The following is a 17,571-nucleotide window of genomic DNA, read 5'->3' on the forward strand; positions in this document are numbered from 1 at the left end:
TGGAACGCTTCCAGGGACAGCAACTCCACTGCTTCCCTGGGCAGCCCATTCCAACCTTTAACAACCCCTTCTTTGAAGAAATTCCTCCTGTTGTTGAATCTGACCCTCCCCTGGCACAGCCTGAGGCCGTTCCCTCTCCTCCTGTCCCTTGTTCCCTGGGAGCAGAGCCCGACCCCCCCCCAGCTCCCCCCTCCTGTCAGGGAATTCCAGAGCCAGAAGGTCCCCCCTGAGCCTCCTTTTCTCCAGGCTGAGCCCCCCCAGCTCCCTCAGCTGCTCCAGACCCTTCCCCAGTCCAGTCTCTTCCCTGGACACACTCCAGGCCCTCAATGTCCTTCTTGTCCTGAGGAGCCCAAAAGCTGAGTTACACACCAAGAAACTCCCCGTGTGTCCCATTGCCTCATCCCTCCCCTTCTCCATGGCCACAGGCTCCACTGCAGGACTTCACTCACCAGCCCTGCTGTGTTTATCCAACAGTGTGACCCAGAGGGCACCACACACTTTCTGAGGGGCACAGTGAGGGTGTTACACCATCTGCCCCTGAGGGACGAACAGGGAAGCACCAGCAGAAATAACTGTTTGCTTCAGGAATCACGTCCGTGCTGGTTGGCTGGAGCCACCCAAAGAGCAGCAGGGATTGAGGAGAACCAGCTGTGGACATGAATGGATGAAACACCCACCACCCTGCACTGAGAAACCTCCACAACCCTGCCAAGGATGGAGAGAAATGGGTCTGCCAAAGTTCATGCTGTTCCCACACAGGACACCAGGTTGTCTAAAACCCAGTCAGAGATTTGTGCAGGTTGCTGACTCTGGACTTTGGAAAACCCATCTTTTGGGCTCTTTTCCAGCTTGGCCAGACCAGTATCCAGAAGCTGTCCCAGTGTTCCACTTGGTGCCAAACACTTATTTTTCTTCACTGGACTGATGAGGTTGCATCAAGTGCATTCCTTAACTTTTCCACTTGCCCTTCTAGTCCATCCTATTCTAGTCTATCCTACCCTAGTCAGTCCTAGTTTAGTCAGTCTTAGTCTATTCTCCCTCTTCTTTGGGCAGCAGAAAGCAGAAGCAATGGCCTGTTTCTACCAGAAGGCCACAGCAGACACAACAAGGGTATTAGTCCTTTCAGAGCTTTCCACTTGGGATTACATTATTCCTAAATTAGTCTTGCAAAGAACAAAAAGCAGGAGCAGGCACAAGGGAGCTGCTCCGTGGCACGGAGAAAGGTCTCTCTGGGTACAGATCAACAAGTGCCAACCAACTCAAGCTCTCCTTCAGAAAGTGAAGCTTACAGGTCTTCTAACAAAAGAACTTTTAATTTCCAAGGCATAAATGTCATGGCAATGTCTACACAGTAAAGGGGTTGTATAAAGAAAACAACCAGGATACTCCTCATTCCTTCCAAAGCCAGACTTAGATCCCTTTGGACAGGGAACTCTCACCTTGGTCAAACCCTGAGCAGACCAAGCCTGAACGATGAGGAAGTGCAGAATTCAGGTGAGGCCTGGCCATCCCAGTAACTCACTGGGCAGTCACTGGCCCTTTGGCTTCTCCAGCATGTGCCTGCTGGTCTATCCCTGACTCAGAGCTGGTGTTTGCCAAGTGTGCCAAGGGAACTGCTGGGAATGAGCTGCACCTCCCTGGACCAGATACTGATCACAGGCTAATTCCTCCTTTAATTATTTTTAACTGGCCAAAGGTGGAACATGCTGTGCTTTTGGTTTTTTTTCATTTTTCTGGTAAGTATAAACGGGGGAGGAGACAGATAAAGTTGTAGAAAGAATGCTGGAGGGAAAGAAGAAACCCCACAACAATCGAGTGCAAAATGCAAAGAAACAAACTCCAGCAGTGCAAGACAAAGGCTCTGATGAGAAAACTGATGAAGTGTGGGGAGCAAACCCTTGGGAGAAATACCTTCAATAAAGAACCCACAACGGAGCAACCTGGGCTAGTGGAAGGTGTCCCTGCCCATGGCAGGGGGTGGAACTGGATGAGCTTTAAGGTCCCTTCCAACCCAAACCATTCCAGGATTCTATTAAGTAACATCACATTGTTTATTTTACAGGGATGCAGCAACAGTTATTTCTCATTTGGGCTCACAGTTCACTGTCTCAGCTAACAAATATTGGGAGCCAATGTGAGCACTGGGCATCCTCCAGTGATTAAGGACATTTCAGGCCTCTTTGCTAAATTATAAAATATATAAAAAATATAAAAATATATTTTTATAATATATAAATATATAAAAGGCCTTTATAAAGGTCTTCCGTTAGGGAATGATCTCTCAAGAGAAAGGAAAGCCAAGATCAAACATAGAATCACAGAATCATGGAATGGTCTGGGTTGGAAGGGACCTTAAAGCCCATCTCATCCCACCCCCTGCCATGGGCAGGGACACCTTCCACTAGCCAGGTTGCTCCAAGCCCCATCCAACCTGGCTTTGGACACTTCCAGGGATGGGGCAGCCACAGCTTCTCTGGGCAACCTGTGCCAGGGCCTCCCCACCCTGTTCATTCCCTGTGACCACAACAAAGCTTTAAGTCAAGTAGATTTGGTTGCTCAAAAGCTCATGGGTCTCTCTGAGGTGAATTATTCCCCATCATTTACAGTTCTGATCACATGGATCAACTGGACAGCAGAAAAAACAGGCATTTGGTAAAACCAGGCCGTGAAGACACGGTTTGGTGTCTGGAGATCGCTTATCTTGGTTGCACAATTTCACCCAAACACCTTTTGCTCAGGGCTTTATCAGATTGTCTCTCTCCACTCCAGTCCAAGCACGCTCCAAATATCAGCCATCAGACATGCAGGTCAACAGTTGCCAAAATCTGTCCACTGAAGATCAGCACGACCACGATGGTCACAGAGATGTGTTTGAGACACGTGGGTGTTTGTAGCATCCTTCTGAAAGGCACCACTAAAAGACCTCTGGAGAACCATCTATTTAGGGGTATTTTAAATTTGAAATTCAGAGGAGAATTTTGGTGTCTGAGTTGGAAAACCCCCACTGCACCCCTTGGTATCATCCTTGCCCCACCACAAGTAACAGCCTCACACAGATGAGCACCAAGATGCTCTTTCTTGGAATCAGGAGAGCTTTGGTCTTGTTTCACTTGGGACACTTGAAAAATTAGGTCAAGTTGAGGCTTTTCAGAGACAAGGCTTCACCACAAAGCCAGCTGGAGTACACATTTCATAAAGTGCTGTTCAGATTTACCATAATCCTCGTCCTTATTTTAAATAAAAGCTCAGATTCAAACCATCTCAGCTGGCAGGATTATTATTGAACAGGCTTAGGGGATGATGGAATGGAGTAAAAAGCTGGAAAAATCACAACCAAACTGGTGTCCTTTGAGGCCTCAACTGGTCTCCCTGAATAGGGAATCATAGTTTTCCTAAGGAAAAATGTTCAAGGGTTTTTATGACCTCAAGTTCATTCATAAAGCTGCCACTCAATAATAATGAGCAGCCTCTAGTTGGAAAAAGGACTAGAAAAATTAATCTTATGAGGTTGGAGCTTGGAAGAAATTGGGAGAGTGGGAAAGATCCTACTTTTAGAGGTGCTCAGCACCACCAGTCTCCCTGGAGAAATGCAGAGGAGGTTAACAACTGATGAGCACAGCACAGTGACCTTCCCAGGGAAACCACACAAAAGGCCAGCGGGAATGAAGAAATCAAAAACTTGCATATTATGAATTCTGGTGCCAGGTCAAAGTGCATTCACTGCTGCATCCCCTGAGTCATGCCCCGTGTTCTGCAACCACAGTGTGTGACCAGAGCAGTCATGGGGCCAAGCGTGACCTGAGTCTGGAGTCAGCACCATCTGCTCAGATGGGAAATCACAGCCACGTGGGACTGGGGTGGGCAAAGGATGAACTGAGACAGCAAGAACGAGTCCTCATCTACAAGGGAACCACCACATACCTTCTCTGCTATGCCATTTTCTGTGGTATAGATGGCCATCAACTCCGTGTCTTCCGTATCCTGGTCACCGCTGGACGTTGCTCCACCGTTTATCACAACCTTAAAAACACAACAAATAGCAAACACAAGGTCTTAAAATAAACACTGTCTTTGCAATCACACCTCGTGTCTCTCAGTTTTCTCCCTTGGTACTTGCCATCTGCCTCTGACATTGTCAGAAAACATGACAAGCACGGCAAGGCATCATTTCTGTAACAGCAGGTCTGGGGAGAGAGAGGGGCTTGAAAGACATCACATGGAGCTCCTCAAAGACATCACACAGAGCTCCTGAAAGACATCCCAGAGAGCTCCTGAAAGCCTGTGCAGTGCCAGCTGGGGGTGGGGGGAACCAGCAGCAGATTGGTTGGAAGAGTTCTCCAACAGAACATCTGAGTAAGAAGAAGAAGAGAAGCAAATGTTTCCTCGCTGTTGTCTTTTACTCTCAGTTGAGCAACTCAGGACATGCTGGTTGACGGGGCTGAACGTGACCACAGGGGTGCCCAGGGGGCAGGAGGTCAGTGGCCCCTGGGCTGTCCCAGCCATGGGGTGTCACAGCCCCAGGGCAGTGCCCATCCCTGTGCTGGCACTGCCAGGGCACCTCCAGGGCTGTGTCCGGGGCTGGGCCCTCAACAAGAGAGACACTGAGGGGCTGGAGCATGTCCAGGGAGGGGAACTGAGCTGGGAAGGGGCTGGAGCAGCAGGAGCAGCTGAGGGAGCTGGGGGGGCTCAGCCTGGAGAAAAGGAGGCTCAGGGGGGACCTTCTGGCTCTGCAACCCCCTGACAGGAGGGGGGAGCCGGGGGGGGCTCGGGCTCTGCTCCCAGGGAACAAGGGACAGGAGGAGAGGGAATGGCCTCCAGCTGTGCCAGGGGAGGGTCAGGTTGGATATCATGGAAAATTTCTTCACTGAAAGAGTGTTTAAACACTGGAACAGGCTGCCCAGGGCAGGGGTACAATCCCCATCCCTCAAGGTGTTCAGAAATCAAGCAGACTTCGTGACATATGTGGTGGGATTTGGTTAAAGGTTGGGCTTGATGATCTTGGAGGTGTTTTCCAACCTTAATGATTCCACGATTCCATACCAGGGGCTCGTGCCCATGCTGCAGGAGGACAGGTAACTGCTCCAGTCCTGCAGTGCCTGGGGTGCTGCCTGTCCAGGGAGCAGCCCAGCTCGGGAGCACACAGGGAACACCCACACTCGGCAATCCGCCGTGTTTCCGTGTAAACACCATCCAGTGGCAAAAGAGGTTTGTTACCAACTGCTTGTGGCAATGAGGGGTTTGTAGAACATGACTAGAACGTTATGGCCTGATTCACACTGAGCCTGGCTCCGTGGAGCTGGAGTGTGATACTCACAGGCAGGGTGAAGAAGGCGGGATGTTTGGATTCATCCTCGTATTTGCCCTCCGTGGAGCCTCCCGCCTCCACCGACTTCGAGGTGGTGTTTTTGCCAATCCCCATCGTTTCCAGAATGTCCAGGACTTGCATTCAGCACCCAAACAGATGCTGCTGGGATGAGAGGCCAAGGACTGAGGACAATTCCTTATGTGAACAGCAGCACCTCCAGGAGTCACCAGAGTTCTCAGTAATCCAGCTGGGACATCAGGGTGTCGTTGGCATCAATGGCTCCTGGAACTGAAGATGGATATTTTTATTCCCTAAGATCTGTGTACATTCACACCACCCCACAGCCTGGGTTCCCTTTCATGCTCATGACTCACCAGCTCTCATCAATCCTCCCCAATAATTAACAGACTATCATTTAAATATAAAGCCGAAGGTATTTTAAATTCTTTCAGGATAGGAATACTGTGATTATTTTCTCGTTCTTCTCTTGTGATCTTCAATCATTAGTAGCAAATTGAAACCTTTGGTTTTTTCCCATTTCACAGCCATTTCTATGGAATTTTTTGGGAACAAAGTACACCTGTGCTCCAGGTAAGGAGCAGAGTAGAACAGCTGAACACCCACTGCAGACAGGACTTGGGCTTCCTCAAGGAGTGTAAATTTGCAGTTACCTCTGTGTAACTGAATCCTTTTTCTGAAAATAACTCATTATTAAATAAAAGAATCCAGGAAGCTCAGACCAGATGGACAGTGAAGGACCTGCCTTTCAGTGAGTCTAATTCAGACAGAAACAGCTCTTTCTGCTGAACATCCCCACCCAAAATTATCCCAGTTGTTCCAGGGATGTTCCAAGTCATCTGCCTGATGATGTTGAAGCAACAGCTTCAGGATAAACTGGTGCATTTTAACGAGTTTCACTACTCTTTTGGCACAGGAACAGGAAGATGTTACAGCCCACGAGTTCCCTTTTTGTTTTCCCAGATGGGTCACTACAGTACAATTTTCCCCCATTTGCTCCTTAAATTAGCCCTCCCTGCCCATCATCATCCACACATTTGCCATTTCCAGGACTAAAGAATAGCATTTAACGGATTTAAACATAAACTTCCTGCAGGACAGCACAGAAAATTCTGCAGCAAAGCAAGTTTTGCAGCCTGAGGTTCCTGAGCCTCAAACAGAAAATGAAGCCACAAACACCTGTGGGTGAATAGATACAGGTGAAAGTACAAGACAGAACTTGAAAAATGGCCTTTTAAAAATCACAGAAAGTGGAATTTTCTGCAGCAAGAAGCACATTAAAGCAGCAAAACCCACTGCACAGAGGGGTTACTTCAAAAGTAAGGTAATGAGATGTTCAAGTAAATCAACAGAGGTGGAAATGCAGCTGATGGACACTGAAAAAACACAGTTTGGTTTATATCAGAAAGAAAAAAGAGTAGGGTTTGGGTTTTTTCCTTAAGTTTCCCTTTCAAATGCTGCTCAGGAAATGCCAGCAGCTCCTGTCTACTGTAATTGCAATAATAACTAAACCTGACAAAGACTCTTCCAACAGTGGTATTTTAGAACCTCTTAATAGCTGTTAATTGCCCATTTGCTAGAAAATTCTGGTTACTTGAGGTGAAAGAGATGTTAATCTTTCAAAGCAATGTAACTTTTCTGGAGAGAAAATATACCTACACAAGACTATATGGGCACCAGGACAGCCTTGAAGCCTTAATAAAATCAAGATGGGATGAAAGGCAGTGTCTCCAAATAAGGGTTAAAACTTGTATATTAAAGTAAACATTAAGTAGCATAATTAATTACTTCTCACTTAGACTTAAAACCAAACTGGTTTGAATACTCACTGTCTTGTTACTCTGGAGAAAAACAGTCATTCCCATTTTTACAATGACCATTTTTACAATGACCACAGATTTCCTCTTCAAAGTGCAGCTCAGGGTGGAAAAGAGACAGGTCCTGGTTAAGGGTTTGGGGGCACTGGGGGATCTGGGCTGGGATTTCTGGAGGGGCTTTGTTTGCTTTTGCTGTGGAGCCACGAGGGGGTTTTTTTCCAAGCACAAAAGAACAAAAGACTTTGCCTTTTTCTGTCCATGTTGACTTATTTTATTCTCCAAGAAAATCAGTGATGGAGACAGGCAAGGTTTAGTCTGGCAGCTTTATCAGGTGGGATTGGGAAGGGAAAGGGAAAAGGCAGCAGGACACCTCCCTAAGCAAGGCCCCAGGCCAAGAAAACCCCGGAGTGAGGAAACCTGCCAGTCACGAGATGTGGTTTCAGGTCCTCTGGCACCATAAGCTGCTTAGCTGGCATTAACCAGCATCTCCACTGATAAAAGAGAAAAGACCCTATAATCCCATTTTACTGCAAACCAGCAGCACTGCCATCTCCTCCAGGCTGGGATCCGCCTCAGGAACCGGCCCCGAGAATTCCACCAGGAGAGCAGCCAGGCTGGCCTTGTATTAACTGTTGAGAGCTGATACACAACAGCTAAACCAGTGTTTAGATGAAGGTTCCCAATCAAGCAACTCCAAATTTACAAACAATTGCTGCTTTTCCTGCAGAGGGGAGTGTGTGTGTACACGTGTGTGTCACGTGGGTGCTCCAAGAAAAACCAGGAGAACAAATTTCTCAACTCTTCTTGCTTCTGCTCAGCAATTAAACTTGCACTTAATGGCACAGATGATAATCAGATTTTTGTAATACTTTTATTCAGTGATCAGGAGTGTCAAAGGGAAGCAGAAATCAAGAGGCAGCAGATGAGGTCATCTGAGATATCCTTCACCAACCAGCTCAGCTACACATGACTCAGACATTTTTATAGCCTCTGTAGCAAAACCAATTCTCAGAAGCTGAAAAGTCATGGAAAAAGAGATAAAACTCATTCATAATCATAGAATCACAGAATCAGCTGAGTTGGAAGGGACCTCTGAGATCAAGTCCAACCCTTGATCCAACCCCGCCGTGGTTCCCAGCCCATGGCACTGATGCCACATCCAGTCTCATCTTAAAAACCTCCAGGGATGGAGAATCCACCCCTTCCCTGGGCAGCCCATTCCAATGGCTGAGCACCCTCTCTGCAAAGAAATTCTTCCTAATCTCCAGCCTAACCCTCCCCTGGCACAGCTGCAGACCCAGCCCTCTTGTCTTGCTGATGGTTGCCTGGGAAAAGAGACCAACCCCCCCCCCCGGCTCCCCCCTCCTGGCAGGGAGTTGCAGAGAGTGAGGAGGTCTCCCCTGAGCCTCCTCTTCTCCAGGCTGAGCCCCCCCAGCTCCCTCAGCCTCTCCTCACAGCACTTGTGCTCCAGTCCCTTCCCCAGCCTTGTTGCCCTTCTCTGGCCCTGCTCCAGCCCCTCCATGTCCTTCCTGAGCTGAGGGCCCAGAACTGGACACAGCACTCCAGGGGTGGCCTCACCAGCGCTGAGTCCAGGGGCAGAATCACTTCCCTGGCCCTGTTGGCCACCCTGTTCCTGAGCCAGGCCAGGATCCATTGGCCTCCTTGTCCCCCTGGGCACACTCTGGCTCCTGTTCAGCTCCCTGTCCATCCCCACTCCCAGCTCCCTCCCTGCCTGGCTGCTCTCCAGCCCCTCTGGCCCAGCCCGTGGGGCTGCCGGGGGTTGTTGTGGCCAAAGGGCAGGACCCAGCACTTGGCCTTGGTGAACCTCATCCCCTTGGAATCAGGCAGGTACACACTGTAAAATGAATTATCTGCATCAAATGGAAAGGCTGGAAGTGAAATCAGGACACTGATTAATTTTCACCTTTCTGAACCAAACTATCTCCAGTGTGATTAACTCAGTAAGGCCAGAAGCTGCCAGGGTTTACAGGGCTGAAGATAAGATTAGGATTTAGACTAAGAGCAGGGGATAGTCCAGATGCAAGTTCACAAGGAAAACCCTTCTGGGCAGGGAAAGGCTCCTCTGCATCCTCAACACTTTGCCTTTTCTCCAGCACAAACCTCCCTCCAGGTTCAGAGCCATCAGGAGGGAACACAGAGCGGTGGCAGTGCCTGGGCTGACACAACATCATCCTTTTTTCATTTCCATGACTCTACTGACACCAGTTTTCCCTTTTACCAAGGTTGCTCCTATTTTGTTTGAACAAGTTACAATGCATTTCTAAGTCCACAGAAAGAAAGAAAGATGAAGCCCATCAGAGATGCAGATGTACAAGACTGTAATTGAACATATTTTTCCTTGCTGCACCTTCTGCCTCTGAGTTTCTGCTCTGGAACCTCTGTTACAAATAAAAGCATCCACTGGAGAGCACAGTAAAGGTTTTCCTACAGGAAAATCTGCTTACGTGCCAAGCCAGGTTGCATGAAAATTTTCTATCTCACAGGTGAGTCTGTCTAAAAAAATCAATTGAAAAGTCATCTCAGTAGATTCAAGGCTTATCTTGGGCAGGACAGAAGGTCCTGATACAAATAAAGGGTTTTATTACCGTGGAAAGGAGAACTGGTCATGAACTCATCAAAGGAGGAGGCAACTGTAATACAGACACCCTCTCCCTGTGTGCACTGTTTTCTTTAAAAGCAGCAGAATTTGATATAGGTTTTGGCTGAACCACACTACAAATATTCCCTTAATCAGATCTGCTGTGATGGCAGTTCATCCCCACAGTGCAGTGTGAGGATCTTTAACATTAACATTTGAATCCAGAGCTTGGCAAAGCAAAGACTGGGGAAAACAAAAAACCACCCTGACCTGCAGGCTGTGACATTCTTGGGGCAGCAGCGGGTTGCTGGGGTTTTTCTCTCTGTTTGGGTTGGTTTGGGGTTTTTTAGACATCCTTTAGAAGGGCCAACACTCTGCCAGGTGCTGTGAGCCTGGCAGCACCAGGACTGGGCAGCAGAGCTGGGCTCAGGACATGTCAATACTGTAAAGCTCCTCTGCAATAAGCAGACCTGGGGATGAACCCTTTGGAAGAAGCTCAGCCTGGAGCTCAGGCTCCTCCATGACTTTCAACCCTGAAATCCCTGGTTTTCCAAGGTGTCAGGATGATGCAGGTATTCTTACCAAAAAGCAGCTTTATGCATTTCCTTCTTCGCCAAACTCAAACCAAAAACCTTCTACAACCATGAAGATCTTTCCAATTCCAAGTGGACCGAGGCTCTCTACACAGTGTCCACCAAAATACTTCAGACTTTCCAGGTGGATTTGAGCAGCTGTTTGAAAGGCCAGGAGGCTGCTGACTCAACCCAAACCCAGCAGATAAGGACGAGCAGCCTCGCTCAGAGCTTTGTGTGCTGGGGCCGCAGCGGTTCAGAGCTGGCACCAGGTCCCCTGAAGCCACAGCTGCAGACAGGAGCTGCTGCACAGCCACAAATGTTTTACTGTCTGCACACAAGTGGGATTTGGGTACCTCGTGGGTTCTTTCCCTCAAACACCAAGTTGTGCTGCAGGTGTCAGTCAGGAGTGAAAGCTGGTGAAAAGGTTAAAAGGAGAGCCCCAGCTACTCTGAAAGGTGTGTTCCCTCCTCTGCACAGGGTTCACGTGTCAAACAGTAGGAACTAGTTAATCACAGAATCACTCAGGTTGGAAAAGTTCTCCAGGATCATCAAGTCCAACCTGTGACTTATCTCCACTGAGTGCTCTGAACACCTCCAGGGATGGTGATTCCACCACCTCCCTGGGCAGCCCCTTCCAATGCCTGATCACCCTTTCCAGCAAGAAATTCCTTCTCATGCCCAACCTGACCCTCCCCTGGCACAGCCTGAGGCCATTCCCTCTCCTCCTGTCCCTTGTTCCCTGGGAGCAGAGCCTGATCCCCCCCCCAGCTCCCCCCTCCTGTCAGGGAGTTGCAGAGCCAGAAGGTCCCCCCTGAGCCTCCTTTTCTCCAGGCTGAGCCCCCCCAGCTCCCTCAGCTGCTCCTGCTGCTCCAGCCCCTTCCCAGCTCCATTCCCTTCCCTGGACACGCTCCAGCCCCTCAGTGTCTCTCTTGGGATGAGGGCCCAGCCCTGGACACAGCCCTGGAGGTGTGGTCCCAGCAGTGCCAGCACAGGGGGACAATCCCTTCCCTGGTCCCCAGCCAGCACCTGTGGGCCTCTCTCTCCACCTCAGCTGTGGAAAACCAGGAACTGTCCTGCTTTTGGTGGCCCTTCAGTGCTGCACAAGGCAAATGTTGGTACAGGGAGCACAACAAGTGTGGTTATAAAACCAGCTGGCGATGGAACAGCCCATCCTTTGCAGTGCCCTGCTGGAAAAGCTGCCAGGAGCACCCTGGTGGGAATGTCCCACATCCCACCGCCCCGGGAAGGAGCGATGGCAGATCCAACCAGGCCCTTCTTGGCCGTCACAGACGGCTGGGGAGCCAAGAGAGCTCTGGCTGTTGCACACACTAAGGAGATTAGAATCAAATTAAGGTCACTGCTTAATTACAATCATCAATTTATTATTTTAATTAGCCGTCAGACTCATGTGAACAGCACTGCCTTTCCCCTGCAGGGAGAGATGATGCTCAGCCAGAAGTTGCCACACTTGGGGTGACCTGAACTGCAGCGGTGCCTCTGGAATTCCTCCAGCTCCTGTGGCACTTCCAAGTGTTTGGCACCACAAACTCAGGGCAAACTCAAATCGAGGTGTCCTCGAGGTCTGAGATTCTATTTTTGGCAACAGACACACAACAGAGATGTGCAGAGGGACTTGGACTCTTTGCACATCAGGGCATTTTACTGTTAAACGCACCAAGCCTCAGCAGAAGATAAAACCAGCTTTAAAACCCACTTCAGTCACTCAGGCCCAAGGTTGGGAGCACTGGGGAGCTCCTTCTGGGAAGGACAGGCTGGAAACTGCAACTAAGAGCAAACTCTCAGTTCCTGCAGTGTCAGAGCTGTGAAGAACTGAAACCAATAACAAGCACACCAGATTTACTTTGTTTGGTTTAAAAACGTGTGTTTAGGCCAAGCAGCTCATCCTGCTCTGCAAAGGATGGAGAAACACCACGCTGTGGGACAGAGCTGCCAACAGCCTGGATCCCTGGGACACGGGGAAGGGCAGGGCTAGGAGTATCCAGGGAGCTGTGTTTGGCTGCAGGGAGTGGCAGGATGCATGCCAAGAGATCGGGGGAGCTCTGAAAGGAATTCCATCACCAACACACTGTACCCAAGATCAGGGAAACAGGAGTGCTCCAAAGCAGACAATTAAGGAATGTTGTGGAGGCTCCAATTAGACAAAGTTTGCTCACAGGGTACAGCTACCCCTGGCCAGACACACAACTCCACACAAAGGCAAGGCAATTCCCAGTTAATTATGGAATAACAGCTTTCTCCAGATTGCCACTGGCTGCAGTTACACCATCACCCAAAACTTCTGCACTGATTTTGTGCCATTAAGGTATTAAAAACAACGGGCTCTTCTTTGTTATTTGCTGTGCACCAGCTCCAGGCACTGGATTTATCTGGATCCTCATTTTAATGTTATTTTAACACCAGAAGAACCTTGGAACAAGGCTCCCCCTCTCCCTGTCCAGCCTGGCACAGCTGTTCACACCTCCCACCTTACAGCACAGATAAATTAACATTAAAGCTGCCTGAGAAACTTGTTTTTTATAAATTTTTACACATGAAACAAAGCAAGGGGGTGTAAAGTATTAATGACCAAATTACAAGCCACCAAAAGAGCACTAATTCTGCTACTCAAAGCTGCTGGATGTATTCCTACAAAGCAAAAAGGTTGCCCCCAGTTAAAAACATTCCACAAGCCTCTCATGGTCGAGGCTCATAAAGCCCAACAAGTCCTTCAGCGATGCAATCAAAGCCCTGTCTGCAGAACCACAACCACAATTCAACTCCTTCACAGCCACATCCCAGACTGGGACCTGGACACAGCACCTGGGAGGTCCCACCCACTGTCCAGATCTGTAGATGCGCCCAAAGGGTGTTTTTATACCTTCTGGGGGATTTTCACCATCTCAAAGGCCTGAAAAAAGGTGCCCAGAACCCACACTTAAATCTTCTGTTGCTATGTGTAAAAAACATCCTCCTGCTTTAGTCTTAAATCGAGTTTTCCCTCAGGCTGTTTGAAACTGAGCCTTTTGGTCCCAGGATTACTTGGGATTTGTCTTCACCAGGCGCCTCCTGCACTCAGAATTCCTTCCCATGGCCTGAAACTGCCCTGAGATGCCACCACATCCTCAGAAGCTCCAGAGAAGGAGATTCCCCTCCTCCACTGAACTGCAGCCACACTTTTTTTAAAAGGACAGCAGGTTTCACATTTAATGCAAAACTACCCAAAAAGACGTCACTTTACCTGCAGCAGAGGCAGACAAAATACTGCTAAATACACCCAAACTTCCTAACGTTTAAGTTTTAAAAGTTAAATTTATGTTTTAAAAAGAGCTGATGGGAACGTCAAGAAGTTTCAGTCCTGAGCTGGTTTCTCACTTCACTTCAAAGTAGCTCTTCAAAGCACAAACATATTCTTTCTTTGTAGGCACTAATGAATTTTTAAGTAGTTGGTATTTTGACTGCCATCCAGAACAGTGTCTTAATAACTGACCAACATTATTAGGGCAAGTCTGCACAAAGACAGGCAGGGAAGCTATGCCGAGCTCAAACCTTTCCGTTGATTTAAAGCACATTAGTTAAATCTCATTAACTTCCTGAGTGAATGAGCTGGTTGAGAAGGGGACTTAAATCCAGCTGAATGAGATGTTTAACAAAGGATCTCACAGCTTTCAAAAATTACAAATTTGGTTAGTCAAATTATTAAAAAGGAGCTTATTTAGGTTGTGATTCTAAACTAAAAGATCTGAAATATGAGTTTTTCCAGTGTAGGTCAACCTGAAGGTGTGTTTGGTCAAAGCACTGTTGGCCAAGCTATTCCTTGCTCATCTTTCACCCCATTACTCCCATTTTACTGCTCCAAAAGGCAGCAGTTTTGCCCAGTTTCCGTGCAGTGTTTGCCACCCTCCCCAGGATGAGATCCCATCACTGCTCTGCATGGTCAGAGAAGAAGGTCTGACCATGAAAGCAGGACACAGCTGAAGCACTGAGATAAATTCCTAAGAAGTGCAAGGAAAATCTAGGACACATAACGATTTTAGAGCCTGTTATCAAGTGACTGCTCTGAACTGACACCTGCAGAGTTCTCTGGGTGGCAACAACACTCATGGGGAATAAGAATGAAATCCTGTATCACTGTTCCTTACAAAACTCTACAGTCCTACCTGGAGCCCAGCACAGTGTATGGCACATTAATCTGATTTATAATGGTATGGAGTCCTCACAGTGTCCCTGGGGAGAATTAATAACCTGAGCATTCCGATACCTCCCCGTTATTCTGGATATTAATACACAGCTCGTTAAGCTCCTTCACGGCCCTCAAAGCAACCTGAGCACACACTGGGTCCTTTCTCAGCTTGCTTTGTACTTGCACTTGGCACTTTGATGAAAGCTCCCTTCTTTCCAAGACTTTAATCACATTAAAACAAAGGTGAAGTTAGAGACTCATCTAGGAAAAATTCCATTTATTAAGCAAATCGGGGTCATGTGCCAACTTTTTCAACTCTGGGTACGAAGCTCCTTCCCAAAGGCTGATTTCTACAGTTACTTTTGAACCAGATCCTCACTCCTGAAAGAGAACTGAGTGCAGTGAGCAACACAAACCCAGCAGCTGGTCACACACTGGGAAAGTTTTACACTGATTATCTATTAGGTTTCTCCAGAAATAAATATTTCACTTCCATTTAACATCACTTAGTAAGATTTGGAACTCAGTGAACTTCCAAAAACTAACCAAGAGGCTGCACTTCTGTGCTCAAGCTTTCTTAAAATCTCCCTTTTACTACATAAACCTCACATAAATTTTCCCCGTTTTAAAAGTTAAAAGGAAGGAGAAGTTTACATGTAAACAGGACAGAGGGGAAACACTTTTGACTCTGCGTTTCCAGCGATAAACATTTTAAAAAGAGACAGCGATAAACACTTTAAAATGAAACATTTCAGCATCTTAAAGATTTGAGGACTAAAGTTATTAAAACCGACAAGCTCAGGTTTTTCAGATTAATAATGCTGACCCTACAGCAGCTGAATTTTTGCAGCTCTGTGAGTTCCAAGGTCTTACCTGAGAACCCAAGGCGTGGAGAGGTGCCCGCAGCGTTCCCAGCTCCGGGAGCAGAGGGAGGCGCGGCCGGGAAGGATGGAGACATTCCCTGGGAGCACTTTTATAAGCGGCCGGGCTCCCACGTTGTGTAACCGCGGGGTGTCCAACCCCAGCCCGGTTACACAACGCCGGGCAGGGACACCACACGGCCACACGGGGTTACTGCACACACCGGGGTACAGCCGGGGGGTACTGCACACACACAGGTACACACACGGGGTTACTGCACACACCGGGGTACAGCCGTGGGGGTACCGCACACACACAGGTACACACACAGGGTTACTGCACACACCGGGGTACAGCCGTGGGGTACTGCACACACACAGGTACACACACGGGGTTACTGCACACACCGGGGTACAGCCGTGGGGGTACCGCACACACACAGGTACACACACGGGGTTACTGCACACACCGGGGTACAGCCGCGGGGGTACTGCACACACACGGCCACACATACAGTTACTGCACACACACAGGTACACACACAGGGTTACTGCACACACACAGTTACACACACAGGGTTACTGCACACACCGGGGTACAGCCGGGGGGTACTGCACAAACCCTGTTACACACGTGGGGTTACTGCACACACACAGTTACACACGTGGGGGTACTGCACACACACACTTACACACCTGTGGTTACTGCACACACACAGTTACACCCGTGGGGGTACTGCACACACCCGGGTACACCCGTGGGGGTACTGCACACACCTGGGTACACCTGTGGGGGTACTGCACACACACAGTTACACACATGGGGGTACTGCACACACACAGGTACACACGTGGGGTTACTGCACACACCTGGTTACACCCGTGGGGTTACTGCACACACACAGTTACACCCGTGGGGGTACTGCACACACAGTTACACACATGTGGTTACTGCACACACACAGTTACACATGTGGAGGTACTGCACACACACAGTTACACCCGTGGGGTTATTGCACACACACAGTTACACACGTGGGGTTACTGCACACACACACCCTGTTACACACGCGGGGTTACTGCACACACCCGGTTACACACATACAGTTACTGCACACACACAGTTACACACGTGGGGTTACTGCACACACACAGTTACACACGTGGGGTTACTGCACACACACACTTACACACGTGGGGTTACTGCACACACACACTTACACACGTGGGGTTACTGCACACACACACACAGTTACACACGTGGGGTTGCTGCACACACAGCCAGGTTACTCCACGGTTCCTCCACACCTCCGCCCGGCTTACACAAAGCAAACAGCCCCGGAGCACGGCAGGAACCCGAGGGGAGCCTCCAGGCTTTGACACAGACTGCAGCGGGGAGAAATCCCAGCCCCCAAAATGCAAGTGGCGTAAATATTTACATGCCTGGCTGCCCCAGCTGTGAGCTGGGCCGGGGTTTTCTCCTCTCCAGGAGCTGCCCTTGTGCACTTGCACGAAAATATTTTTATTAGCAGTAGCCACGTTCTGGAGAGGTCACAGGTCCCCAAGCTCTCTCCCAAGACAAGGGTTAGTGATGCACAACCTGGTGGGAACTGAAAGCACCCAACACAGCTGTGCCAGGCTCACTCACCTCCCCAGAGGAAAACTGTGTAGTGTTAGGGGTGAGATGCAGAGGGACACGAGAAGAAGTGAGAGACTGGAAACAACAACAAATCCAACAGAAAATAAATAAAAGGTTGTCAAGCACTGGAACACCCACAGGGAAGTGGGTGAGTCACCACCCCTGGAGGTGTTTAAAAGGCACATAGATGTGGCACTCGGACATGGTTCAGTGGTGGCCTTGGCAGTGCTGGAGGAATGGTTGGACTCGATGATTTTTTTCCAACCTAAGCAATTCTATGATTCCATAATTGATGTCCAGTCCCTCCTCACGCATATCCTCTTCTCTCCCTGACCCATCTCCCCTTCTGAGGGAGCACAGCACAGCCTCAGGCTGCTCTCACACTTCTGAACTTTACAATTCACCCCATCACTGCCCCTGCCCCAAGTTCCCACCGAGTTCCACCACCTCCTCACCAGATTTCCCTCTCCAAACACACCATCTCCTGCACTGTTCAGGAGACACCATCAGTCTACAACTGACACAGAAGTGATAACCAGAGCAAACCAGCCCAAAGCAGCCCCAAGGAGCAGCTCCTG

The 17,571-nt window shown here is 48.9% G+C and overlaps 1 protein-coding gene across 2 annotated transcripts in view; it reads right to left on the bottom strand.

Annotated features, from left to right (window-relative positions):
- Window positions 1–17,571, bottom strand: part of SLC23A2 (solute carrier family 23 member 2) — a 58,200-nt gene that overhangs the window by 27,876 nt on the left and 12,753 nt on the right. Inside the window, exons 1-3 of one of the 2 annotated variants that reach the window (XM_051811842.1) lie at window positions 15,368–15,585; window positions 5,315–5,593; window positions 3,922–4,020 (exon numbers count right to left, since the gene is read on the bottom strand). In XM_051811842.1, the coding sequence (XP_051667802.1) occupies window positions 3,922–4,020; window positions 5,315–5,446 (231 nt within the window). In that variant the 5' untranslated portion in view covers window positions 5,447–5,593; window positions 15,368–15,585. Of the gene's footprint in view, window positions 1–3,921; window positions 4,021–5,314; window positions 5,594–15,367; window positions 15,586–17,571 lie in introns of those variants that run through there. The other variant, XM_051811841.1, reaches the window with a different exon arrangement.

This window comes from Manacus candei, unplaced genomic scaffold, assembly GCF_025592945.1.
Source record: "Manacus candei isolate 608988 ecotype Guabito, Panama unplaced genomic scaffold, ASM2559294v1 h1tg000084l, whole genome shotgun sequence".
Classification (NCBI taxonomy): Eukaryota; Metazoa; Chordata; class Aves; order Passeriformes; family Pipridae; genus Manacus; species Manacus candei.